The sequence below is a fragment of the Astatotilapia calliptera genome, chromosome 14 (genome assembly GCF_900246225.1).
Source record: "Astatotilapia calliptera chromosome 14, fAstCal1.2, whole genome shotgun sequence".
Lineage (NCBI taxonomy): Eukaryota > Metazoa > Chordata > Actinopteri > Cichliformes > Cichlidae > Astatotilapia > Astatotilapia calliptera.
In genome coordinates this window covers 33,279,576-33,307,435 of record NC_039315.1, presented here as the reverse complement: position 1 = coordinate 33,307,435, position 27,860 = coordinate 33,279,576, and the positions used below count along the sequence as shown (strand labels likewise).

At 42.0% G+C, this 27,860-nt stretch overlaps 1 protein-coding gene across 2 annotated transcripts; it reads left to right on the top strand.

Annotated features, from left to right (window-relative positions):
• The first annotated feature begins 69 nt into the window (after positions 1-69).
• On the top strand, positions 70-27,226 carry LOC113036449 (large neutral amino acids transporter small subunit 4-like). 2 transcript variants are annotated; one of them, XM_026192823.1, is made up of 15 exons: positions 70-274; positions 2,295-2,517; positions 6,612-6,831; positions 6,922-6,977; positions 7,135-7,211; positions 16,439-16,531; positions 16,723-16,856; positions 17,277-17,488; positions 20,447-20,590; positions 20,700-20,717; positions 20,949-21,075; positions 21,157-21,289; positions 21,648-21,721; positions 23,154-23,277; positions 23,377-27,226. In XM_026192823.1, exons 2-15 carry the CDS (start codon positions 2,358-2,360, stop codon positions 23,536-23,538), a joined length of 1,734 nt encoding a protein of 577 aa, XP_026048608.1. In that variant the 5' UTR covers positions 70-274; positions 2,295-2,357; the 3' UTR covers positions 23,539-27,226. The 2 variants fall into 2 exon arrangements, with proteins under 2 accessions (XP_026048608.1, XP_026048609.1); XM_026192824.1 differs by lacking the exon at positions 20,700-20,717 and having other exon boundaries at positions 23,377-27,224.
• The last annotated feature ends 634 nt before the right edge of the window (positions 27,227-27,860 follow it).

Genomic DNA, 27,860 nt, shown 5'->3' with positions numbered 1-27,860 from the left:
CTAGCTCAGCCAGTAGCCAATGGAGATGCTCTGTTGTTTGTGTACCGCTGCTGCGCTCATATAAAAGAGGAGGCGACGACCCCCGAGAAGGAAAACTGAGAACTGAAGAAAGCCAGGGGGCACCTGGCTGTGAGCTGTCACTGCTGCCCCGCGTCTCTTCCACCGACCGACGCTCTCACCCGCAGAGGCGGATCTGACTGCGAGGACCGAGCCGCTCAGCTGAACCCCCCCACACCCACGCCACCTCCAAGACCCATAGACGCGCGCGCTTCAGGTGAGGTTCGCACCAGAGGATGCTCTGCAGACACTGCTCCCCGGGGAAGAGGCTGCACATACTCTGAGAGGACATGATCTGTGACAGGCGGCGTGTTGCAGTGTCCTCCTTCACTCACAGTGTCTCCGCTTTGCTTAAAGGCTGCTGAGAGGAAGCTCGAGCTGCAACAGCCGTGACTCTCTCATCAACTTCATCCAGCCTCTCACTGTGTGTCAGTCATTTTCCATCCGCGCCTCGTCTTTTCAGCGCTTTTTTTTTACAGCAAACTTACAACTGATATGATAACACAGTCCATATTTACACAGGCACTCACACACACGAACATACTTAATTTTCCTCTCTTTATTAATCATTAATAACCAAACTGTTATTAACCAAACTGAAGGTGCCTTTAAAGTACTGGTTCGATTTATGGTAAAAGTAATGTGACGGAAGCTGCTGTCAAGAAGCAAAGTGATAGCGGGGATGCTTTGTTTTGGAGGCTGTTTGTGTCTAGTTAACTGTCTTTGTTTGGGCATGATTACGGCGGTTCCCCCTGAGCTGTTGTTTTTACTGAACAGCTGAGAGCTTCTGGCTGAGATCGGCGTCAAAGTGCTGAAGCCTAAAGTGTGCAGACCCGGAAAATCAGACGAAGTGGTTTTCAAAAATAAAAGCAGCAAGAATGCGTCGAGCGCTGAGAGCGCGCGGCTGAACGCGAACGCGTTTTATATTGAAATTCAAAACCGGAATAGGAATATAATGTTCTGTGTCGCGTGCAGGGGGCTAGAGATGTGGATCGAGGAAGGTGGAGGGGGTGTTTTGTGCGGATGCTTTTAGTCCAGTTCAGACCAGTTCTAAGGCTTCTGCTTGTTCATCGCAGTGTTCTTTGTGTCATTGTTCAGTACGACAAAGCTGTTGCTGAGAAATGCACAAACTTCTAATGAACTCTGGTCTGTGTGTGTTCAAGCTATATTAGCGTATTTTCACGGTCGTTAGTGTTGGGGTCGTCGAGTTAGGCTATCTCAAGTTCATATTCACACAAAAATGCAGACAGTAGGTTTAAAACGGTCTTCTTTCAAAAGATGACTGTCTAAGATGAACAAAGTGAAGGGAACAGATAGGTTATGTGTTCCAGCCAGGTGGAGTTTTTTATCTGGTTATTAAAACAAGTACAATTACACATAATGTCGCTCAGTATTATCAGATAAATGTTGGCTGGGTGTTCGTAATAAATGCATTTCTGTATGTTTGAATACATTTCCAGTGAGTATTTTTTGCGTTATGACGTTCGCCTCTATAACGGTGCACACTGCACTAACAGCTCCTGTTGAGAAGCGCTCGCGCTGAACACCAACCAGCAGCAGCTGAGTCTCGCGCCGCGCTGGTTCGAACCGGCTGAGCTTGCGCTGCATTCAATTGAAGTGGGATTTTCGGACCACGTTTGTGACAAAGGGTTGCCACACAACCCCAAATAAAACGCCTCACGTTTCAGCAAAAGCAGAGGAGAAGTCGTGTCCTGTAAAGGCATTTTTTATTTTAAAACTAAAATAAAATTTAAATCTTACAGTTTCCACGTCAAAACGTATACAAACAACATTTTCAAAAATGTAAACACCCTCTGCTATGTCCTATTCGGGTGGAATACAACAGCAACCTCACGTGTAGCTGCTGTACAAACAACCAATAAGAGGAGACCTGTTGTACCCTGGAGCCAATCAGATATGTCAGGGGGAGACAGTTTAATATTTATAGGAGGGGTTTGCTTCTCAAATGTCTCAGCTGTTTTCAGTTTGTGACTGTCTTCTCGATCACAACCGTCCTCAGTAGGTTAGAAAAAAAAAAGACCTGTACTGAATATGGATCCAAGAATCATCTAAAACACTTGCAAGAGGTCATATTGTTCAAATATTTCATAATGTTAAAGAACTACATGAACTAGACTTAACGAAAATAATTATAAATAAACCTGTAAGAAGTACCTCACCATGGGTATAATTTCTGGTTGTCATCTTGTTTCTGCTGTCTCTATCTTATCTTCCAGGCTTAAGCAGCCCTCCTCATATTCGGTCAGGTCTAGCACATTGCTACCTCTGATCCATCCAAAATGGCTCCTACTCTGGCCACGGCCTTCTCCCGCCGCTGGTGGATGGCGGTTACAGCAGTCATTGAGAACCTGCTTTTCTCTGCTGTGCTTCTTGGCTGGTCGTCCCTGCTCATCATGCTCAAGTCGGAGGGCTTCTACTCTTACCTGTGCAAAGGACGAGGTGAGTCTACTTTACTGTAATTGGGTTATCATGTGTGGTTTTGGTGAGGGGGTTGTTTACTTGGAGTCCTTGAGCAAATGAGTATCTGCTGAGGGCCCTTTTGACCTGTTTTAACAAAAACACATCAAATTCATTCATTTTCCATCCTTTCTGCCTTTCTGCATGACAATCCCCTGAGCTGGTAAAAAACTGAAAGCCTCAGGACATTGATCTGAACACTCAGGTGTACTTGCTGTTCCGCTGCTGTGGAATTATGCAGAACACATAAGCAAGTGTGCAAACCTTTTTGTAGAAATTACCCATGTTTTATCTTACTTTGGCACCTCATCCTCAGTGCAGTGTGTTACTTCTCTCAGCAGGAGCAGGACCTTTGAGAAAAGTGCCTGCCTGCATATTGGCAAACAAGAGCTTCTCATTGATCCAACAGTTGGCTTCTCCTTGTGGAAAATGGGTCATTATGGCGACAGCAGCCTAGGTCTGAAAAACCCTCGAAAGCATCCATAAAGTGCTCCAGCACAACAATGCCACAGATGCATCAGAGATGGTCATTTTGTTGTTATTTGATTCTGTCTCCTACTCTGTGATCAAAGATGATGCAGTGAGCTGCTGTACTCAGAGGGTTATAATTTGGTTATGAAAGATTGCCCTGTTTAAAAAGCAAAAAAACCCAACCAGATGAGGACAGTGGTTCCTCCATCCTAGCATTCGGTAATCAGTGCTGTCCACAGAAACAGTGTAGAGGAGGTGAAATGTAACAGCATGCTGAAGAGAACTGGCTGCTTCATCTTCATCATCAGGGATTGAGTTTTTATCCATTGCAGCCCGCCTGTGAAGGAGACCATTCATCCCTTCATTCTCCACAGTGATCATCAGACAGGCTGCTCTCTGTCTTTGTCTCTTTGATCCTCTGATTGTATCTTCCTCTGTGTATTTCTCTCTTTGTATCCTACAAAGCAGCAGCTGCGAAAGCCTTGCAGGGTTAATTTGTGCATATAAAGCCTTTTTTAAATCAATTTAGCTCTGATAATTCTCTTTCTCTGACTGTTTTGCTCAGGTCATTTCCTTATCTGTTTGCTCTGATTAAGCTTTAGGTATCTCTTACTGTTGACTCAGCTCCTTCCACAGTGACCTGACCTCTGGCACATCAGTGTAGCCCCACACTTTTAAAAACCACCCATTATTGTGTTAAATCTGCATTTTGTTTTTGTTTTTTTACATTTCACTTCAATTGTGAGAAGTCTGTGAGTGAAATTAGGAGGAAAAGGCATTTTTCTGCAAACAGACGCCCTGATGAGGGAGGAAAGGGGTGCTTTAGAGACTTAAATATGAAGGCACAGTGTGAATATATCATTCTTTGTGTGACTGATATTCTATTTGAATGAGCTGTTTGTTCAGTTTGCGCATATATCTCACATCAAATCATAAAAATAGACAGTTTGTGTTCCTAACCTTTGGTGTTTCTATGGTGTGAAGTGATCAAAACAGCTTTTTTATAGTTTTATTGTTTTACTCCAAAGGAAATCATGATTTCAGTACTTGAAGTAGAGTGCTGCTGCTCTGTTTGTATTTTACCTGTTGAGGCTACATGGGTAGGTGTACAGACTTGTAACAATCACTTGACCTTTGCATAATAACCACATCCTTACACGAGCCACTGATCACAAGAAGCACAGCCTTCCTAAGAGGTCACTTCTCTGTTTTTGTGTTAATACAGCTGCTGTAGCATGGTTGTGGTTTGTGGGCTCTAGAGCGATGTTTCTCTTCATGCTCTCCTGTCAGTTGGCTCTTTTAGTGATAAGCTACGTTTCTTGGTAAACAGTCAAGCCAAAAGAACGGTGCTCTTAGCACATTGCAGCAATGATGAAACCAAATCACTTTGTTGTAGATTAGACTATTTGACATCCTTTGTATCCACAGGAGGAGTTTATCAAACAAAAGGCCATGTTGAGAATCTTAGAAGGTTCCTGTGGTGTTGAAAATAACACTGAAGAGCGGTGGACGTATGTGACTTATCAGAAAGACGTTTTCAGAGAAGGGGAGTTGGAGCTTTATGCCTCAGTGTGTTTGCGTGGACATGTTTCTTCCATTATTGACTCATGTTTGCTGTGGCCATTTGATTAGTCAGCAGTAGTTGGGGCTACTGGAGGACAGATGCTGCTATCTTCCTTCACAGTCAGCACTTAATGCTCTTGTCTAGTTGATGTGAAATACCTGCCTGGGAGGCAGAGCACATAATCTATAATTGACAATAATATTAGAGGAAAAAAAATAATTTTCGGATGTGGTGCCCATATGAAAGACTATTGACTGTTGTGATCACCTTACTTTACTAACCAGATGTGTTTCTTGCTACCAGGCAAGGCCAGCAACAAACGTTAAACTGCAGCAGTGGCAATGTGCAAAGTCATCTGACTTCCCCACCTGACTTCACCCTGTCGGGTTGTTAGCATAGCTAGCAGGCTGAACGTTCATAGACAACTGGATCTTGTGCATTGTTATCAAAATAAAAATGATCTCTTTCATTTTATAGGACTGTTGTTGTTGGTTATAACATAATCAGAATCAGGTAAACTTTATTAATCCCAGAGGGAAATTGAGTTGTCACAGCAGCAAATATACAGCAAACATCAAGAAGATTACTTCGGGGGGTGCCTCTTGTGAATCTTTGCCCAGGGTCTCAACAAATTTAAGAACCGCCACTGTTATTAACACTATAGGTGCCATTTAAAATGTATTCAATGTAATATCTTGGAGTTATTCGTGGTTCCCAGTGGATGAATCAGTGTGGCTTTTAATTTCACATATGTGTACTGGCTCTTTTTTTAAAGAAAAATTTTAAGATTTTGAGATTGGAAGCTTAATCCCAAACTGTAGAAACAGCAACCAAGGAAATGCACTGTTGAGTTTATCCATTTACTCTAAATCAGTATGATGATGATGCACCCTACCTTGTGGGAAGATCCTACTGTGTGTTTCATTAATTCAATCTATATTGAGGATGCGTTTGAATAAAATATATCACAATAGAGGTGGAAGACATTTAGTAACATCCCACAGATCATTCCATGTTTGTGCCCTCGTGCATAATCGAGCTCTTCTGCATGTGTTTAGCTAAAAGCAGCCTCTGGAGCTCAAGTGTCCTTGTGTTCCTCAGTGAATGAATGCACCAGCATTAGAATGACCCTGCAGTCATCAGATATTCACTAAGCCACGTTACCTTTCACCTCCTCTCATCACAGGGTGCATGCCAGTTTTTTCTGCACCACTCTGCCTTAAATATGAAATAACAGCTTTCTGTTGGTCTCGAACCAATGCCTAAGGGGTTTGAGACCAACAACAACAACAACACATCCGTCCTCCCATCCTCACTTTTCCTTTGAGTAGAGCTCAGTGACACACTCTTGTAACGGGAAACAGATTTCCAGTTCTGTTTACACTGAGTGTGCAGAGGCTTCAGCTGCTGTTGCAAACTTGCCCGCAGGACTCAAATAAAGAAAACACTCAGATGACTTTCTTTAAAGCTCCCTCCTCCACATATGAAGTATGTGGTAAATGCTGATTTGACTTGTATTGTTTTCCTTGCCTAATCAAAGACGAGTTGCTTTCCTCAATCAGTGCTCCTCTGTGTCCTCTGTCTATCTGTCTGACAACAGCAGAGTTTACCCAACAGCAGCGGTCTTATCGAGCACAAGGACAAAAATAGACTCCACATGAACTCAGTGGACTGTGTTTACCAGTAATTCACCAGAGGAGGCAGACTGATTAAAACTGTTACAGAGTTGCCCTGCACCATGCAGGGGGTTCAGTTTGGGTCTATTTCTGGTACTTGTTTACCCTGTATTGGGTTGTTTACTTGACCTTTGAAAGAGTTTCCTGGCTTTTTTGATCAGAAGCTCAGCTCTGAGAGGGGAGGGGTGGCTGTAAAAGCTCAGTATTCCAAGAACAATATCAGAAATAAGCTCTGAAAAAGCAAGCAAGTGTTCATTTCAGATCTCACCTCTAGAAATGTCTAGAAAACTGTGTCATTATGTTGCAAAATGGAAATACTGGGGAAAAAAGTACATAAAATTCTGTCTGCTCTTATTTCCAACCAGAAAACAGCTCCAGCTTCAACTTCTCCAACACATCCACCCCTGCAGCCAAAGGTGCAGACGAAGAGTACTTGGAAATGAACAGCTGGCCCATCTGCAAAGACCAGGATGAGATGCTGAACCTGGCCTTTACTGTGGGTTCCTTCTTGCTGTCAGCCATAACTCTGCCCCTGGGTATTATCATGGACAAATACGGGCCGCGGAAGCTGCGACTGTTGGGGAGGTGAGCCCGTGAATCCTGCTGTCTGTTGGATAGTGATGGTTCTTTTCTTGTCCAACCTATTTTTCATAGCCAACTGCTTTGTCTTTCCAGTGCCTGCTTTGCCTTCTCCTGTCTTCTCATCGCCTATGGTGCCAGAGACCCCAACAGTACGTACCTCTACCTGTGTCACATACATCTCATTACATTATCACGGCTCATATGATGTATTAATGCTAATTAATCAGATACAGTATGTGAGATTCGTCATGTGTTGGCCTAGTAAGTCGGTCTAGTAACATCTGCGTGTGTTGCTTTCTCCGGTAGATCTGTCCATCCTGATCTTCTTCGCATTGGCATTGAATGGGTTTGGAGGCATGTGCATGACCTTCACTTCACTGACGGTAAGAGATACTTTATGAAGCTCACATATTGGGACATACTTAGCTTTGGTCTGAAGCGCTGCTTCATTCCTACTTCTCCACAAGTCTTGTTTTTTACTGGGCGGTGACTGTCATGAATGGGACAGAAAACTGCATGTATATAATCAGCAATCAAACAACAACAACAACAACAAAAAATAACTACATTTGCCCCAAAATAAGCTTTTGAGAACCCTTTTTCCACTGGACCTTTAGCTTTCACTTCATTGCTGGGGAATTCTTCCTTGGTATGGTTTCAGCATTTGTTCACTGTTGAGTCTCTCTCTTATTTGACTTGGTAGTTGCCTGCTGAGGCTGTAATCTCTCCAGGCCACTGTGTGGTTATAATATATTCTGTGAATGAAATGTTATGACTTGAACAGTGCATAGAGTTTTAAACATGAAACCTTCGGTCACGTTATCAGGATATCCTTCATAACTCATCAAGGCACGCTGAAGAATCCCTTCACCCTGCAAAATGTCTCATAGCTCTACAAATAAAGTGTCGTGGAATACCTCAGTGCTTTTCATTTATTAGGACAACAACCTCATTTTTCAAGGAAAGGTAGTGCTGCCAGCTTCTCCGCAATCCGACACTAAAATCTCCACTTCGTTGGCAATTACATGTAGTTTGTTTCCTCTCTGAATGACAGCCTGTACTAAATATCAGTGAGCCACAACATTGTGATATCTGGAGAAATGAAAAGGTATTAAAAGGGGAGATGGAGGAAGAGAGTGAAGTGATGGCTTCAGACGTGCATACAAAGAAGTGAAGGGCAGAAAGATGGATGCATTCGACAGAGGAAACATTTAAAAAAGATGGCTGGAGGAAGAGCTGGAGAGAGACGGCTGACAACAGACTGCTTGGAGGAGAGGGATAAGAGGTAGTGTGCAGATAGGAGAAGGGTGGTGAGGGATGCAGTGACTGAGGATAGCCAGTGGTCAGGATGACCTCATCAGAGAAAGTGCTGCATCACAGGAGAGGACACGTGAGCAAGAGAGTTGTTACAAGGCAGAGAGCAGTGATCTATTATTCACTCCTGCTCTGGCTACGAGCCAAATAAAGACCTCTCCTCATTATTATTTCATCCACACGAGGACGTATGTGTGTGTGTATGTGTGCACGCACGTGTATCACTTTGTTGCTTCATGGTAGCTACAGTATTTCTCTTCCTGCCTGAACAGCCGAGGTGGACTCTCTCAGAAAGGGCTCAAACAGGAAGTAGCAACAGGAGGGTAGTGTGTGTATGTGTGTCTGCCTTCTCCACCCATGCTTTTCCATTTCCTTTCCAGGCTGTGTATTAGGACCCTGACAGATACATGCACTAGCTGTTCAGCTGGTTTTATCTTGCTGCACTCCTCCCTCCACACCCCCCACACACACACTAGTCTGAGCCTGGCTGTTTTCATCTTCTCCTGTTTCAGTTTTAGCTGCTCTCACACGACCGTCGAAACTCTGTGTGTGTGTGTGTGTGTGTGTGTGTGTGTGTGTGTGTGTGTGTGTGTGTGTGTGTTATTTTAGCTGAGTTACCGCTCCCTGCAGGTCCAGACAAACATTTCAGTTATACTGCCACTTCTGTGTGTGTGAGTGTGTCTGTGTCAGGGTGTTTGCAGAGCTTAAAAAGCACATAATCGATAGATTCAGAAGGTCGTAGAAGATTTTTAAAACTTCTAAATTTAACCTTTTTAAAATTTTTATTGGTCCATGTTGCTAAGAAGTATTGAAAAATAAAACCTAATCATAAAAAAGTGGAGCCCCTGTAATTTAACTTGGTCAAATGCTGGGGAAACTGAGAAAGAGGCAAATAAAAAGTGCTGCTGTGTGAATGCTTATCTGTTTCCATTCTCTTTTTCCTGAAGGTCTGTGTGAAGGGTTTTGAGAGGAAAACTATAACCTTATTTTTCAGGGCGTGGAAAGCTCTCAAGCTGCATTTGGACTATCATAGGTCACCGAAACTCCTCAGGTCACCGTGACCTGTGCCATTTTCCCACTGTGTGTCTGTGCATGTTCCCAAAATCATCCCCTTCCTCTACTGTTTTACGTTTCTTTTTAGTCTCTGTTCATTTGGCTTCTCCCCTTCTTACTCTTTGTCTTTGCCTCAATTCTACATTCTACCCAAACTCTTTGTCCCAAGCTGTCGATGAAAACAGGCAGTGAAGGATGAGCACAGGAGACAATAGAGAGGAAGGGAGCTGTGGTTAATAATGACTTTCTCTCTGCTTACAGTCTTGACTTGTAAGCAGTTTCATGTTACAAACCCCTCTACATACATATACATATACATACTGTAAAACCACACCCACAGGCACACGCCAAGCTCCGCCTCTTGTTTTTGTCTGGCTGGTGGGACATTTCGTATCCCACCCTGTTTGCTAAGTTTCAATCTGAAGCTCTGCTCAAAAATCAGCTTTTTGTCCAATGTCTTGAATGCACAGACTGTTTCTCTATCTGAAAACACATTTATTTACCAGCAAGCTCTCTGACTTGTGGTCATAGCTGCGAAATGTAAATGTTCTCTTCACTGAGTCACTTTCCAACTTTGAGATGTGGCTAAAGGAGAAACGGGGAGTGATTTCTTCTCAGTTGGACAATGTGTAAAGTGCGCACACAGCACTTCATTCCACCCGCTGAAGTGATGGGAGTTGTAACAAAAAGCAGTAAGATCAGGCTGGAGTGAGATGGAGGAAGCACAGTATACTATATAAATTGTTTACAGCACAAAACGTAGGGGAACAATGTTGGAGTGAAAAAGGTCAGGAGTTATTCAGTAATGTGAGATGGAAGCTGGCCAATAATAAGCGAGAGAGCGAGATGACGTCAGGTTGAATGAAGTATGCCTTTTGGTGTTTGTCATTTGGTGTTTGCTGTTCTTATGGTCCACTTGGCTGCTCTTTATGACTATCCTGTGTTTCAAGACAGGACCAGTCAGAGCTGGTTCTCAATGGTCAAGCAGCATCAGGGTGCTGAAGTTTCCACTTGCTGCAGCAAAACCCTCTTCCTCCTTTCATTTCTCTGTTCTTTCCTCTCAGAGGGCTGAATCGAATTTTCTCTTCTTTTTTTTCTGCACGAAAGACTCAGCATATTTTCCCACTCCTCACCCAGACGTCTTTTTCACGTCACACTGCCTTTTTCATTTCAGTTTTAAACACTCAGCGCAAACAGACACACACTCCTGGTGGCGTACAAACTATGCGCAAAAGTGTGCCGTGGCCAAAAAATTGCAATGACAGAATGTTTGCACGGTCCAGTGATAAGACAGTAGATGCAGACTGTAGTCTTACTCAGTTGCCTGAGTCAGTCTTGCCCGAAGCCCCTCTGATATATAATCAACAAACACGTAGAGTCTACTTATTATGTATAAGTGGGTCACAGCTCCTCTGTTTGCACTCACTACATTCAGCACTGTCACCAAATAACAATGAGTGAGCGCTGTCCAGGTTACAGCGCGCCTGTGCGTTTGTTTGAAGCAAACATTATTAAAAAAAAGTTTTACAGTATTGACTCACACAGGTATGCTAGCAAATCTGTACTGTTGTCATAAGGTAGAGCTAAATGCTAATGTTAATATTTGCTAATAAACAAGTAGAGTTAAAGTGTGTTTAAAATTTAACAGCTGAAGCACATCGAGTATTATGGTCGGGGGGTTTTTCGGGCAATTTTTCTAAAGATTTATGATGTTACATGCCTAACATAAAGTTATTTTGGGAATACTGTTTTTTCTATTTAAACCTTTTCCATTTGGGTGTGTTAATTAAAAAAAATGGTTTTAAATCACTGATGATGGCAGATTGTTTATTTAAAATGTTAAACGTTATATTTTTCTACAGGACACAGACTGAAATGTATCCATCTAACTTGACTCTGTTTCATTACCTTTGCTTACATTATCCATTGCAAACTCCTTCAACTTTGCTCAGATCTGTTTGCTGGTCTTTTAAGTGCTGTACTAAATTGGAAAGCTCAGTAACATTGTTTGCACATTGGCTTTTGCAAATCAAATCAGGATGCCCCCCTGGTCATAAAACACTTCTTAGCCCATTCCGCCTGCCTTATCAGCAAAATAATGCAATGCTAACGTGGCCGCTGCATAGGTCCCCAACTTCCATGTGTAGTTTTTGCTATACTTCAGGATGTAAGGATAGACAAGAACACTTGCCAAAGGTAACTACTATACTAAAAAAACACAAGAATCAAGAACCAATTCCAGTTATCCAACTGATTTAAACCCTATGCTTCTAGCCCATGCAATTTCTTTCATCAGTGCTAGCCTGTGTTGTTGAAGTTGTGCGTGGCTTAACAGTGATGCTAAGCTGTTAGCGTGCCTTTAAATAATCCACCTGTTTGTATCAAGCCTCAGTGATAAAAGGGTTGTTCTGATGCAAAAAAAACAAACAACCTCTGTAGTCCTTGAGGCTAGCCAAAAAGGAGCATTTGTCAAAGAACCATTTCTTTTCACTCACATAAATCACACTGATGATATTGACAGCTTGCTGAAATGATAAGTGAAATGATAAGTTATATGGATACCCTTCAAACAAAAACCCAAACGCCCACTCTTTGCTTTCATATTTGTGTCTCTAGATATATTGGCGTTTTATAGTTGTCTTTATGTTTACGCCATTTATTAAGCACGTGCATTACCAAAAAAATAAATAAAACCGACACACCTGCTGAACCCAATAACCAGTCCCTGATCTCTTATCTCCAGGTCACTGCTCTGAAGATAAAATAGACCTTCAGTGGCTGTTCAAATACAGGGCCCATCATCTATGTGTGTACTTTGTGCAGGGATACACTGTGACCATAGAGCTAACAAAAGGGCTATTCAGGGACGAAGCAACAAGAGCGGTTAGTGATGGGTGTTATTACCTTCAGAGAGGTATAAGGTTGCTCTCAGTCTGTTCCTGCACCACTCACAACAGAAATGAACACAGCAAGTGTGATATTTGTGATGACGTGGAGATTAGAAAACTAATAGAAGTAGTAAGGGATTAGCAAAGCCTGTATTTAGTGAAGTAGAAAGGTGAGGACAGAGGGGAAATTTCCAGAGCAAACACTGGGAAGGTGTTGGATCAAGAACTACGTGATCACATACTGTACCTTGAAGGCCGAGAAACATAGGCAACACATTCCTCTGATGATTAGAAAAAGCACCAAAACAAGCGGCTGTTCTTTGAAGTCTTACAGGGACTGGGACTGAAAAACACACACAGATTTTTAGCTAGCTTAACAAACATCTGTTGAATGGATTGCCAAAAAGTGTTCGGCAGATATACTATACCCTATGGCTGACATTTAACAGTATGAATACAATTTTCAAGCCATTATCTATCATAATTAGGTTGTAAATATTATCTGTCAAGTTGGAATTGCAACTAAAACATTTTTATGAAAACTCTCATGTCATCTGACTTGGTGTTAAAAATTACTGCATGAAGAGTCAACTGCTTTTTTTTATCACTTTCATGATCAAGAGCTGGTTCATATATACAGACTTAATGAATCCCCTTTGAGAAAAATGTGTGTTTATACTGCGTCACAAATTTGTGATCACAGGAGCATACTTTTGTCTGTTGTTGAGAGGCCATTTACAGTTACAGTGTGTCTGTTAGCACGTGAGGCCACAGCTGATTCTTTGGTCAGTCTGCCTGACTTAAGTGTTATTGACTGCAGTTACGGAAACTCTGCTATCTCTTCCTCATCGAGCCCGACAGCTGCTTCTCCCATCGACGCACCCGCCCACACTTTGTCCTCACGCTGCTGAACCCATTAATCCCTACTTCTCCTTTCATGATTAGCAGACCAAACCAGTTTGTGACATGTTTTTGGAAAAGAGTGGTCTCAGCAGCTGACTCTGACTAAGAACTAGAGTCAGTCACAGAAACTCCCAGTGTGACGTAAGCTTGTTTTGCTCAGCAGTATCACAAGCACTAGATCTGTTATGTTTCTTTTTTCTTTTTTTCCCACTGCTTCGGGCTTGCTACCATTCACTCACGTGATTTTGTTTTCTCCCACTTTTAAGTGTGCTCACCGAAGTTAATGCCAATGATAACAGTTCCGTTCACCAGACAAAAAAGGTGAATGGCAGAAAAGTCAGGGACTGACTTATCAACACTGCAGTGGGCTTGTTCCTTTTTTAACTGTACTGAATATTTGGTAACTGAATGGGGAGCTATTTATTTGAACTAGGGATTAAGGGCCTGGATTAAAATAATTTATTAGAGAATCTGCCCCCCAGAGTGATTTCTGTTGTCCTTAAACACCCTGCTTATAATGAAATAATGGAGGATTACATTGAATTACTTTTTCCTTGATAATTTCCATTCAGTTGCTTAAATCAAAGCTCTTCCCATGATTTACAATATAATAACAGAACTCTTGCAAAAGTCTGGCATAAAAAGAGCCATCATCACAGGCCAGAGTGAGGAAGTGCTGCAGCGTCAGCAGGGAAATCTGAACCTGTTGACTGCATAGATTTGTGAGCGGGCTGCCATCATCGTGACACAGAATCTGCTGAGACGGGGATCTACATGTCCTCTGTCTCTTCTTCACCAAGCGAGCCAAAGGTCAGCCAACTTGCTCCCTTGTAGCGCAGGAATTTGGGGGGGGCTTGTTGTTTTGGATGACCTGGCTGGGGTGTAGTGATTTTTTTTGTAGCTCACCTTTGCTCCAATTAGTGCAGGGAGTAACGTCCATATGGGGTGAGGGGGTTCGAGCAGCTGGCTAACAAGCTTCGCCCCTGTGGCGAGCACAGCGCCTCGATGGACGGGTGGATGGACAGATGAGGACAATGAGAGGGGAGCTGGAGGGAAGCGCCTCCGCTATTTATGACCCATAATAACGCTTTCAGTGATGAGTTACAGTCAAATTTTGAACTCCCTGCCCATGCTTGTTCACTGTGGGAGCTTCCTTTCAATGCTTTTGACTCTAGAGTTTGATTTCCTCTCTCCTATATAGCACTTTGAATCCAGATGGCACAGATGAACTCTGACCTACATCAGACCAGTCAGCCACATGGTGCTCTCATGTTGACACTGTTTTTCACTTCCTCAAGACGGCTGTTTACACTCTGAAGTTACCTAGTAAAGGAACAGGACATACACTTATTTCTCGTCAAGAGCTGAGTGTCATTATGCAAGGCCCGAGCTTTTTTTGTCTCTGCTCTTCTGCAGATCTCGGAACAAAAACTCATCAATGCAGGCAGTACAGAGTGTGCAAATACTTGGTGGGGGACAAGACTATCACCAGTCAATATTTGTGAGCAGCAGATTAAACTATTCGCCATTTGTATGCAGTGTGCTGCATTCTTTCACAGTCAGTGGCCATTTGCAGGTGTAAGTGGATTGAAGGACAAAATATGACAACAAAGATTATTGCGCAACCTAATATGCTGCCCACAGAGCAGAAATGAAGCTAATCCAATTATAGATGGGTAATAGATGTCATTTTGGCTGCAGCAGCTCCACTGCTGGAGGTTAATGGGCTGTGATACATGTGAGTTTAGTTCAATGCTGTAACTTTTCCTGATCAGTACAGCCTGTTTCCTCAGGCACCAATTCAGGTATAAAGTAGCAAATGCTAAAATGTAGCGTAGCATAGCGGTTTGCTGAGATTAGCCCACATGAGCTAATATTACTCACAGTGAAAACAGATTCATGGTGTGCTGTCATTAAAAACTTTCATTTGCAGCAGAAGACATGAACTGTTCAGCATTTTGATCATCTGCCTTTACAAATGTAGAACGTGGACGACAGGGCTGAGCACGAGCTCTATAGAAACAAGTATTATATTGCTGTAAAGAGACATGCCTGCCTGAATGTACTTGAGTGGTGGATCACGGGGAATAGTCAAAGGAGCTTGCAAAGAAAAGCGTCTGGACTTCTTTAAGTTACTTGAAGACGTTTCACCTCTCATCCGAGAAGCTTCTTCAGTTCTAAGGTCAAATGGTGGAGAGTCCCAGAAAGATAAAACGCCAAAACACAGACTTAACAATGTGGTGTATGCTGTACAGTGCAGCGAGGAATGCCCAGACCTCTACATTGGAGAGACCAAACAGCCACTTCACAAGCGCATGGCACAACATAGAAGAGCCACCTCCACAGGACAAGACTCAGCTGTCCATCTGCATCTTAAGGATAAAGGACACTCTTTCAAGGATGCCAATGTTCACATTTTGGACAGAGAGGACAGATGGTTTGAAAGAGGAGTGAAAGAAGCCATCTATGTCCACTGTGAGCGAACATCTTTGAACAGAGGCGGTGGTTTACGACACCAACTCTCTGCCATCTATAATCCAGTTTTGAGATCCCTTCCCAGACGACTTAACGCCCACTCACATCCTGGGCCATCTGATCTCAGGAATTCGCATGATAAGGTGGGGCCAGGTTTCACAATGAACTCACCCGAAACTCTGGCTGATTGGGACCCACGCCCAGTTTCACACCTTGGCTCAGGCGATTAGAGGATCATCAGGGGGTCCTTTTGTCCCTCTGTGGAGGGGGTTACTCCCACTAGGTTTATATCTGGGACTCTCCACCATTTGACCTTAGAACTGAAGAAGCTTCTCGGATGAGAGGTGAAACGTCTTCAAGTAACTTAAAGAAGTCCAGACGCTTTTCTTTGCAAGCTCCTTTGACTACGATGACCTGGATGACTGAGAACCTTCACAGACATCACGGGGAATAGTTCAGGGCTTTGCACACGCATGTAGTAGTTACTAGTCACAGGGTAGTCACACCTTACGCTGCTTTATCTTCTGTTTTGCTTTATATGGGACTGTCATTTGGAAGCAGACAACTTGAAAGTAGCGACTGAGCCCTTACAGATATTAGGAAAATGTTTGGTAAGTTTATTTCTCAAGCGAGTAGATGGCTGTTTTGCATTTGATTTGTTTTTGCAATGAGAGGAGTCGCCTCCTACTGGGCACTTTTCACACTCGAAAGCCTTCATCTATAACACAGCTAACGAGAAAGCTGTTTTATCTTTGTTTTTGTTTCGCAGTTTCTTCATGCTATGGATTATTGATTATTTTTTGTCCTCCTTTAAGCCCCTGGCCACTAGTTTTTGATAATGTAAATCATAGTTAGGTGACATAAAGAGGTCAAGCTTGACTGCTTTGCTTCTTATGAGTCTGTGGACATTTTGTGCATTTAAATGAACTTGGTCTTGCAGTTAAATGTGTAAACTGATCTGTCTGCTCTCTTCACAGCTGCCCAACATGTTTGGAGATCTGAGGTCGACCTTCATTGCCCTGATGATTGGATCCTATGCTTCCTCTGCTGTCACTTTCCCTGGCATCAAGGTAACTTACAGTCACTCACTTACTGTGGCTGATTCTTGATTTACTTTAAACATCCACGTGTCCTCATCCATGACTGAAAGATTTTCCTAAAGGGCAATATTAACTCAGAAGGAATAACCCTGCAACTGTAGACTGTGTTATTGATTCTCCATTATGATGTTTTTGTGTGCGTCCCATCTTCCTGCCTGTAGGTGATCTATGATCTGGGTGCCACATTCATCTCCATCCTTCTGGTTTGGGCCGGCTGTGCCTGCCTCGTCTTCTTGAACTGCTTCATCAACTGGCCTTTGGAGCCCTTCCCTGGCCCAGAAGACATGGACTTCACGTAAGACAAACAGGCATACTTAGTCTGGCATGCACACAAAGCCGCATGAACATATGTGTAGCTTCCAGCTATTGTTTTTAAGCAGCTACTGCAGTATTATTAGCTAAGCTTGAGTTATACCTGCTTGAAAAAGGATTCTGACTGAGCCTAGGGATTCTGGATTTTCCACACAGATCACTGCTTTACCTCATACACACTGCAAGATTGTATACACGTACAAGCGCACACACTTATGTGCAGTAAATCCCAAAATAATGCAGTGGAGACCAAGTGAGCCCTAAAGGGGAAAGACCATAAAACCAGATGATCGGCCTACTTTGCTCTCATTCACCTGGATCTTTTAATGTTTCCTTAGCCTGTTTTCCTTTTCCTTTAGGTGTCTGCTTACATTTCCCCTTCTTTCTTACTTTCCTTTCTCAGGGTGAAAATCAAATTCAGCTGGCTGGGATTTGACCATAAGATCACCGGGAAGCAGTTTTATCGGCAGGTGACCACAGTGGGACGCCGTCTGAGCGTAGGCCATGCCATAAAGCAGCAGGAGGCACCCTCCAAAGAGCTGTCCACACAAGAGGCCAACAAGCTGTGCCTGTCCACTGTTGACCTGGAGGTGAATTGCAAGAGTCAGGAGGAAAGTAAGTCTGAATATGCTCTAACATCTAAAGTCTGTTATATAAAGACAGGATGAACTTAAAATAGAAACTAGTTGAATTGGAGCAACAGTTATGTTTCTTGAAAGACTGTAAAAGCCCATTCACAGTTTTTAGCAGTGGCTTTCTTTGCCATCTGGTCGTCAAAACTGGAATCTAAGCAAGCTGCCGACAGAATATAACTGCTGTCTGTAAGAGGAAGAAATCCAAAAACATGCACAAGTCAGCACAAGTGTACCTTGTGATCAAATTAGTCATTCTTGAGTAGATACTAGCTTATGAATATTCTCACAACTCAATAGTCAGTCAGTTGGTGCAGTTAGACTTGAAACGGACTGAGCAAAAGAGGTGCTAAGTGTGTTAGGTTTGCCAGTAATCAAGTCATAAAAGTGTATCTCTTCTCTTTGAAAGGACTGATGCCAAGTGGAATCCCACATAAATAAAATAAATCCCACTGATATGAAAAGTAAAGACTTGAATTCCATTGTTATAGCGTAGGTAAGTGCAAAGTGTTATAGAACTTTTAAAAATTAACTTAATGTCCTTACTGTGTGCTTTGAATCATAAATCCAAGTTAAAATATAGACAATAGACTTATTAATATACTTAAAATTTTGTAATTTATTTTGGCAATGAATATTATTTACATAGAATATTTAACAATGTATTTCAGATGAAGTTTAAAAGTGTGAAATTTTTTAAAAAGGCTAACATTTCTGTTAGTTTTTACATTTTTAAAATGTGATAACACTGTATGTAGTGTTTTAGGTTGGTTGGCAAAAAAATATCACATCCATGCTAAGGTAACCTCTGTTACCCATGCACTTTTTCAGTCCCTCCTGGCTTTTCTAACAGGGTCAGGGACTCCCAGTGGGTTAGTCTTGTCACACCTCTCTCGGTCTCTTTGGTACCAAACGGACCGTGGAATCGGTTCAGACCCTGTTCTTAGAAAGGGGCTCAGCAGGTGTGTGTCGCGCTGGCAGGGAGCCCTAGAGAAGCACTGCGGTGGACTGTATCAGCCATTACAGTGAATTTCTGACTGTGTGTGTGTTTGGAGTGCATTCAGGATGCCCGTGGCTGGTTTCATAACAGCTGGACATGTCGGGATGTTTAAAGAGGCCCATATTACACCCTTGAACACAACCTTGTTGCTCTCTCTGTTTGCTGTAAGTTGAAGCAGCTGTGAGGGTTGCAGAGTACATGCATCTTAGGCCTTGGCCTATTCCTCCTGCCTCCTCAGATATAAGGATCAAGGTCAGATTCAAATGTTTGTGTTTTCTGTTAGGAATGCACTTAAATCATGTATCTGGACCGGCACAGTCAGCACTTGTTTGGTATGTTAAGTACACTTTGTACTAGAGCTGTAGACAGAGAATGAAGGCCAAAGAACTTTTTGTAAATAAATTGGTAGATTTTGTAAATGTTGAAATGAAATATAAGCTAGTTTTAGATTAACAGCTGTATTCTCTTATAAATTATTTTAGTGCTCTATGAGCATTTTCAAACAATTAAGTCCAGGATAGATACCTGTTGTTGAAGACAATGAACCCATCTGCTTCATCTGGGTACCCATCATTAGTTGGTGTGTCCGGGGTTTCTCTGTATGGACAGCTGTCCATTTTCCACTTCTATCCACAGCATTCATTAATGATCAACGTTTCCTAGAACCCGCTTTCCTTTGAATCCTCCAGACGTTCATTCACATTAAGATGTCACCATAACACCTGGGTGCCAGTGGGAAAATTTACATGTCAGTCTCATCCGTTCCTCTCAGCCAGTGGAGTTTTCCATCTGTTTAGAAAGTGAAAAGAGACTCTGCATGTTTGACCATCTGTACTTTAGATGAAAGTTTGTTGGTGCTGATAGTGGAGGCTTCAAACAAGGTCATCATCATGTAGGTTGTTTGTCAGGATGCTATGAATACACTCGTACGTTGCTATTTTTTATTGAAATGAGCGATCTTTTTTTTCTTTTAAAAAAATCAGTTTCCTGGAAATGTTGTAAACATCACAATCGCTGTAACAGCAGTCTGACATCTTCGGCTGCAGTGAATTACCTACTCATCCATTGTAGTGATTGTCATGAAATTTGGCAGACGTCGTAGTCTTGCCAGGATGAATTGTAAAGACTTGTAAAAACAGGCCAACGTATCAGTCAGCCCGGTACATTCAGAACTAATGAACATCACATCAGCCTCAGCTGTGCTCCTGTTTGATTAGCAAACATTTGAATGCTAACATTAACACTCAGCGAACCAGCAATGAACTTAGAGCCTGATATAGGTCGATATTGACTGATACTGGCCTAGTTGACTGATATGATATGAATAGCAATGAGAAAAGAAACAAATATGGTAAATACATCTCTTGGTATTGGCTCAGGATTTTAGTGCATCCCTGCTAGCGCAGTAAATTATTTTCATAAAGTGGTAAACAGTACACCTTTATGCTGACTCATTATGCAAATTAGCACAGTCATGTTAGACTTTCATCTCAAAGCACTGCTGTGCCTAAAGTCATCCTCAGTGTACCACAACTTAGGCCTCATATATTTTATGATTTTTTTTTTTACCACTGAACACTTGAAAACTGATTATCATGTCCCACAAGCAATGAACAGTTGATCTTAGTCCTTACATTGACTTTTGCTCTTAGTGTTTCCTACATCGTGCACAGATAAAGTTGATTTTGCAAACATCTTCTGATGCAGGCAGTGTCATAAAAATAGATTATAGAACTTTCTGCTCCGTAAAAGGATTTGGATGTTTCCCTAAAGGCCTGTGAAGCTTTTTGGTTTTTCCACTGAATAATTCCCCTACCACGAGATTTCAGCTGTGTACAGAAGGAAATAAAATCTCCTTATCCAATATTTTTGGTTAATATCTTTGTGGTATATTAACACAGTGATTTGATCTCACCCTGACTTCTCTCATTTCCTCTGCAGCTCAGAGCTTCATGAAGAGTATCTTCAGTCCCATCTTCTTGCTGAGCCTTATCACCATGTGTGTGACTCAGCTGCGCCTCATATTCTACATGGGAGCCATGAACACTATCCTGGAGTCCCTAACAGGCAGAGACCTCAGCACAGGTGTGTGTGGTTGTTAGTGTGTCAAGCTATACATGTTTTGAGAGTGGTTGCGTTTTTATCTTTAACACCTCTTTGACATCTCTGTCATGCTGGCTTCCTGCTGTTGCAGTGGAGAGGATGGAAGTGGGTAAGAGACCTGAGGCCACACTAGCAACCCTCTGCCCCCCTCCCTACCCTAAACTGTTTGTCCACTTTTTTGTCTAGAGCATGACCCCGCCCCCCCAATAACTCCATGACATCTGCAAACTGTTTTTCCATTCCTGTCAGTGTGCACCACCCTCTGATGTCTTCATACTATTTACCGGATGTTCACCCTGAAACCGTATTAACGCTGCCTCTGCCGCTGTTTGTCTCCTAGTGAGCGTGTACACCTCCATCTTTGGCGTGCTCCAGCTCCTATGTCTGGTCACCTCTCCTGTCATTGGCTACGTCATGGACTGGAAGCTTAAAGACTGTGAGGATGAAAACGACAAGAGCACCAAGAGGTCAGCGTGCGCGCTAAGGAGGAACAAATAATTCTATTTTTCTCAATTTTTTTTAAATGTTTTCTTCTTTTGTTCTATCAGAGAGCCTGGGCAGCCCCGTCGCCCTGACAAACGGATCCAGAAGATCGTCAATGCCACCAGAGCTTTTATCTTCACCAACATACTCCTTGTTGGCTTTGGAGTCACCTGCATCATCCCCAACCTCCCACTTCAGGTATGCAGTAGGAGGCTGGGGGAGCCATTTTATTGAAGTGTTTAGGTGGTGTGGGTTCACGCTCCTCTGCATGTGCTGCTGCTGTACGTCTCCCCTAGAGGGAGACTAAACACTGCAGAGAGAGAGAGTGATGTACATGATATTCAAACCACTCACATGGCAATGCAGCTGCTGATATTTCTAAGTGATGTGGAGCCACCTAATGGACAAAAATGTTGTTGCAGTTAATTTTGTTCTCTCTTGAATCTCATTTGTCAAAGACAAACCCTTTTGTTTTTCAGTGAAAACCCAGCAGGTCGGCCCTGAGCATGTATTTACTGTAAAAATCTTTCTTTTCCTCTTTTCTCTCCTACTTCAGGTTGTCTCCTTTGTCCTGCACACTATTGTGAGAGGCTTCATCCACTCTGCAGTTGGCGGGCTTTATGCTGCTGTGTAAGTGTGTGACACGTTTAAAAGATGATGGCAAACCAGTAAGGAATCATGCAGCCTAATGCTGTCCTACACTAGATACAGAAAGTGACTAAAAATAAGTGAATTTTAGGCATTTCTTCTTCTGTCCTTCTGTGTCAGCAATCACTCTTTTTGGACAACTTTCCACAAGATTCTGGACATAAAGCCTGTGGGCCAGAATTGGTCCAGCAAAGACAAAATGAAGGAGGGCATAAATTTTGTCCCGCTTTTCCTATTAATAAAGACCCCCTCCCCCATTGCCATTCATACTACTAAATTAAGATAAACAAGTGATAGAAAATTTGTCTACTATAAAAAGATGTCTTCTTTTTTAACACTTTTTTCCACTGTTTAAAAAAAAAACATTTTATGCAAATTAACAAAAACTTTATAAAACTGTATATTTTATATTTACTGGGCATTCTGGGCAGTGTGCTATGGGATTTTTTTTTTTTTTGTAATTTTACATTTTACCATTTTTGATAATTTCTCGGATTCTGCCACTTAAGATTAAAGTAGGCTGTATATAGCCCACAATGCAACATGTTTTTGACATTCCCGTATTAGAGCAAAAAAAGAAGTCCACCACTGCTGTTAAGCGATGAAGTCTGGCTCGCAGTCACATGTTCTTAGTATTTAACACTAAACTTTCACACTACAGTTACTTTGGTCAAAAAAACAACCCAACTATCATCTAATGTTTGAAATTATAAGCAAAAAATGTATTCTGAAAAATGTAAAACAAAAGCTGTCAAGCTAACCAAATCTGATGTGAAAAAAAAAAGAATAAAACTGTCTTCACCTAAAATGGATTCTGTTTATAAATCTGTTAAAACTGGAAAAACAGTTTCTTCCGTATAGATATTATATTTGCAGTAAATAGCACTCCACATAATTAAAAATGGACTATAAGCATGTAAAAGAAGTGACTATATATATGTATAGACATTGCATATTTATTATGGAGATATGCAAATGGCTATTATAATTACGTAGTTTAGGTGAGGTGTTCTCACACTTTGGCCTGTAGCAGCCACATGTTCTTGCCTGTTGACCTGCGACTGTGTGCAGGGTGATAAGAGCTCAAAAATCTTATGAAAAATTTCCAAATGACTGCAGCTGGAGATTAGCTGACACTGCCGCATTTAGAGAAAATGATGATTGGGCATTTTTCTTGGAATGAAATAAAATACCTCTGAGTTGCAGGAACAGTATTATCCAAAATTAGCCTACACAGGATGTGAATATTACATAACAGTGTGTCTGGGGGCATGCGATATATAACTGGCTGTGAATTTGTTTTTAATTTGACTCACTGTAAATTGATTTAATGGGCCTGATAGTTCACTCAGGTTAGTTATGTGACAAATGTGTTCAAATTTCCCATATGACTCATGCTGTTTATCCCCTGCAGGTATCCATCCTCGCAGTTTGGCAGCCTGACAGGCATGCAGTCTCTGATCAGCGCTCTGTTCGCCCTGCTCCAGCAACCTCTCTTCATGGCCATGGTGGGACCCCTGGAGGAAGACCCCCTATGGGTAAGATGATGCACATATAGAGATACTGGCTTTAAAGAGTGTAGTATTCAAAGTTTACCATATCATTCTATCTAACTGCTTTACTCACGCGGTGCCCAGGTGAACGTGGGTCTCCTGGTGCTGAGCATGCTGGGTTTCTGCCTGCCCTTCTACCTGCTGTACCACAGCCGCCAGCTCCAGCGCCTCCGAGACGAACGTGACAAAGATCCCAAGATCTACGTTAAGATGAACAACGGCAGCACGCCCGAGGCCTGCGTGTAGACGGGCATGAAGACGATTTTTACAAAGTAGATGAGCTACACTAAAGATGGAGGGGACTGAGGTCACGTTACTGTGGGACATGTGACGAACGAATTCACTCTGAGACCGCCGCACCTCACACTCACAAATCTTACATTCCGCATGCTCACACAGATGCACACACTTCCACCATCATACTGACACCCATATGTGACTGAACACCACTGTGACACCTCCTTCACCCTCTCTGTGAAGAACCCCTAACACACACACACACACACACACATTCTTTCCACATGGAGAGCTTTCAGTTCCTTGACTTCACCCGTGAACTGAGGAGAAAACTGACTAAAGGGAGAGAAAAGAAGCAGCTGCTTCAACCTCCCCAAAGGTTCCTCCTCTCTCTTTTTTCTTCATGTCTGCCATTTTGTATTTCATGCTGGTTTAGCTTCTCCTAGTCCTACTCAAGAGACCACAGGAGAAGAAGATGCCAAAACAAATGTTAGTGGCAGTGTTCAAAGGTTTTAGACATTTGCTTTATGATTGCCCAGGATGGTCTGGTTTTTGTTTCGGTGAGAAGAAGCACACATACTCAGACCCACTCAGCACGGAGATGCTGGGCCACGGCATCTCCGTGCTCTCTTGTGCACAAGGGCATTAACTCAATAAGAACCCACAGACAGCAGCACTGGTAGCAGTTTAGATGGAAACCTGGACAGGTTTGAGCTCAGCGCACGATACATAGCCTCAGTGTGTGCGTGACTGGGTTAGACACACACTGCATGATGCCAGCGATGGTGCTGGTCCTTTATTACTGTTGCCATTATTTTCTTTTGTTTTGTTTCTTTGTCCATATGTTTGAAATATGTAACCTTTTTTTGTATTTACTTGCAATATGATCTTGTGTGTTAGGTGTTTATTTCTTTTGCATGATCTCAAGCTATTAAGGTGGAAATGATTTTAGACATATTGTGTTTTCAAAGGTGTTGGTGTGGTAGCTAGGTGAATTTTAGGATCTTGATTGGTTGTAGCAATAAGTCTTCAGCGAGGTATAACATCCAGACAGACAGGACATTCAGTGGACTGCATTTCCAAATCACAAAAAGGTGCTAGTTTAATCACAGAAATGTGTCCGTTGCATTTGCTTTAAGGCACTGTTAAGGTCATCAGATTACCAACTTAAGGCATGTTCCAAAGAATCAGTCAGATTATGTTTTGCTTGGTATCACTTCTGCTCGGTCACACAAACTCTGGGATTCTTGAATTCACCTCTTACAGACAAAGGGAGATTTAGCTTGATGGTAGCAGAGTGAAACAGACACAATCTTCCAGCTTCTGAGGAAAGACACCAGCGTTCTGAGACTAAGTACAGACAATAAAGCAGTCTTTGTCTTTCAAGCAGAAGCCCAGAACAGAAACATGGAGTGTGTAGACGATGGAGCAGGGAGATAATAATTCAATCTGCTGTCCTCAAATGTCATACAGAGAAGCTCCTCTGACACGCCCCGCCCCCAACTTGCAGTACGGTGACAGAGGCACATCCAAAGACAGCCTCATGACCCTCAGAGTTCCTCACTGTGATAGGGGTAGTGGATCTGGGTAGCATTTAGCCCCGCTCTTCCTCCCATCTAGCCATCATCCATTCATCTATCCTTTCATCTGTGCTACCTACTCAAGCACACCTTAAAATGTTTACTGACAGAACTGAGAGACAAAGCTCTGCAGCCATCATATGCTCCCAGCGAATGACTTCATTAAGACAAGAATGGCACACGATGCACTTTAGAGCCTCTAAAATGGACCTGCCTGCCCATGTATCTATCACACAGTGCATGGCTGCTTATGGATGGTGCATGATGCAAAGAATGTAGACTGAACTTAAAATCTAGATTTGTAATTTACAATTCAGTTATTTTTGTATAATGCCCTTGCTTCACACGATCCTTTTATTGCCTTTTTGTGCTTGGACAGTGGGGCAGAGACTCGTCTTTCAGTTCTGCAACCTTCACAGGACGAACCAGTCGCAACAATCTCATCCTTGATGAACTAATTAAGGTTTAAAGAATCAGTAGAAGACTGTATGGGTTAAAGTTGGTGCAGAAATGATTTTAGTTGGATGATAGGGAAAAAGTGTGCATTTGTAATTAAAGGTGTTTGCATCTCTTTATCTAACTGAATGGTGGCCTTTTTGGTCATATATTACAATCCTGACTGACTGTATTTCCATAAATGCAGATCTTATTTCATACGTCCACATGTCTTGTTGTTTGGAGCAGTTAGCTAGCACAAAAGGTATTGGATATATCAGACCTGAACAGATCTAAATATTTATCATTCTGCCATCTTTATTTGTATTTTGTAAATTCAGATCCACACAAAGACAACCTCTCAATAACAGTTTTGTGCTTGTGGGATAAAACACAATGGATTTTTTTTTTTAAATGGAAATGTAAAGAATGTAAAGTCAGTGCTCATATCTTCACTTACAAATGTACAGTTTTATTTGTGGTACAGTTGTCCTTCATATGATTAAAGCCCTATCTGGACTCCATAGAGAGTGCCTCTGGTAGCATGCTGGTGTTTCCTGTAACTTAAAGAAGTGTCCTCTGAGTACAAGCTTGTGCAGGAATAACATCACATGTAAATGTCATGTGAAGACAGACACTTTGTGGACGAGTGAGTTTATTTTTTTTCACAAACTGTAAACCAATCAGCACTTTTCCTTCATCGGTGTACCTGAAACACCTCACCCCGTCCTCCCGGCATCCTCACCTTCATAGCTTAACCCGAACCTCTGATAATTGGAATTGGTTTATTGATCGATGTATTGATGACTTATTTGTTTTTTTTTCTCATGATGAATTCCCAGACAACCTTTCTGTGTGTTGTGTTTTATGTCACTGTGTACTGATAGAAAATCTAGATTGGAGCTGAAACTCTGACATTTTTTTATCTACCTACCATGCTTAATTTTAGTTTTTCTGTCTTTTATTATGCTTCTTTGCCTCTGATGTTTACAAGAATGTCTTTGTATTGTCTTGGTTTTTCTTTTGTCTTGTACCACAGTATAGCCATTGTCTTGGACTTTCCAACAGATGCTGTTTCAACTAAAAAAAAAAAAATCAATATATGAAGCAAAATAAACAATAATTTGTACTGCTGTGTCTCTTATTTCCAGTGGCAGAGATGTGCAGATAGAGCTGGTAGAGGTACTACAATATGGAAGCTTGTGGTATCTGCAGTTAAATAGCATAGCAGGACAGAAACCACCCGTTTTCGAAGTAAAGCAACAGAGAGTCAAGTCTGAAAGCAAACCTGTTGAGCAGCAGCAGTGAAAACAGTTCATTCACAACAGGTTCAACCTGAGTTAACTGTTCCTCTCTGTACTGGTTAGACCACACTGGGCGTTGACACACACTCCACCCACTAAGAAGACAAGGAAATGTTCATTATTATCGGATACTTGGTGAGGTAGGATCAAAGATCTAAATGAAAAAAACACACAAGCAATCATGAGACTCACTAGAAAATGTCTCAGTTATGCACCATCTATTTGATATTAACACATGCGGACACATCTGTTAAGTTCACAGAAATCAGTGTGCCATGCATAGACAGTAAAGATGAGCTTTAAAGTGTGTGAAAACGTCCGTTTTGTGGTTTCTGCTTCCCACCAGAGCTATTAAACTGATACCTACCCCATTATTTTACAAATTATTATTTGACTGGTTTTGATACTGGAACAGAAGCATTGACAGTAGCAGAATAGTTACAACAACAGACATTCAACCTATAAGCGTGCACCGCTGCAAAGTGCGTAAGAAAGTAAACGTGTTAGATGTTGACAGTTTTGTCACATTCACTAATCTAATCTCTGTTTACATAATGCTCAGTGACCTTGTGGTTCCTTGGAGAGCTCTGTGTTCAGTATAGTGTGGAGCATCCACTGGAAATTGAAAGGCGCCTCAATGGAAATTTTCATTTCTGTTCTTTGCCTTCAGGAGTTGAGCATTTTTAACATTAAACTGAAACACTTATTAAAAATGAACCAGTCATACAGACATGAATAAGCTGCTGTTTTGCTATGATGTTATATTATACTGCAGTCTCTGTTTTTGTTGTGTTTGATTTTTGTGTTTTAATGTGTGTTTAATGTGTGTTTTAAAGGCCCCAACTAGGGTCATTGCGGGTTAGCTCAGGCTATAAACGATGCGGTGTGTTGGCTGCGAGAATAAACTAAATTAATGACACTGTGAGAAGATATTTAAAGGAAAGTGATAACAAGAAAAGGCAACTTAAACGTTCACTTAAAGACTGGTCGAAGGTTTCACGACTGCACGTGA

Excerpts from the sequence above, each read along its gene's own strand:
- LOC113036449 (XM_026192823.1), top strand. The coding sequence starts at position 2,358 with ATGGCTCCTACTCTGGCCACGGCCTTCTCCCGCCGCTGGTGGATGGCG. Across the intron at positions 6,978-7,134 it reads TGGTGCCAGAGACCCCAACA|ATCTGTCCATCCTGATCTTC; the intron begins GTACGTACCTCT and ends TTTCTCCGGTAG. Across the intron at positions 7,212-16,438 it reads TGACCTTCACTTCACTGACG|CTGCCCAACATGTTTGGAGA; the intron begins GTAAGAGATACT and ends CTCTCTTCACAG.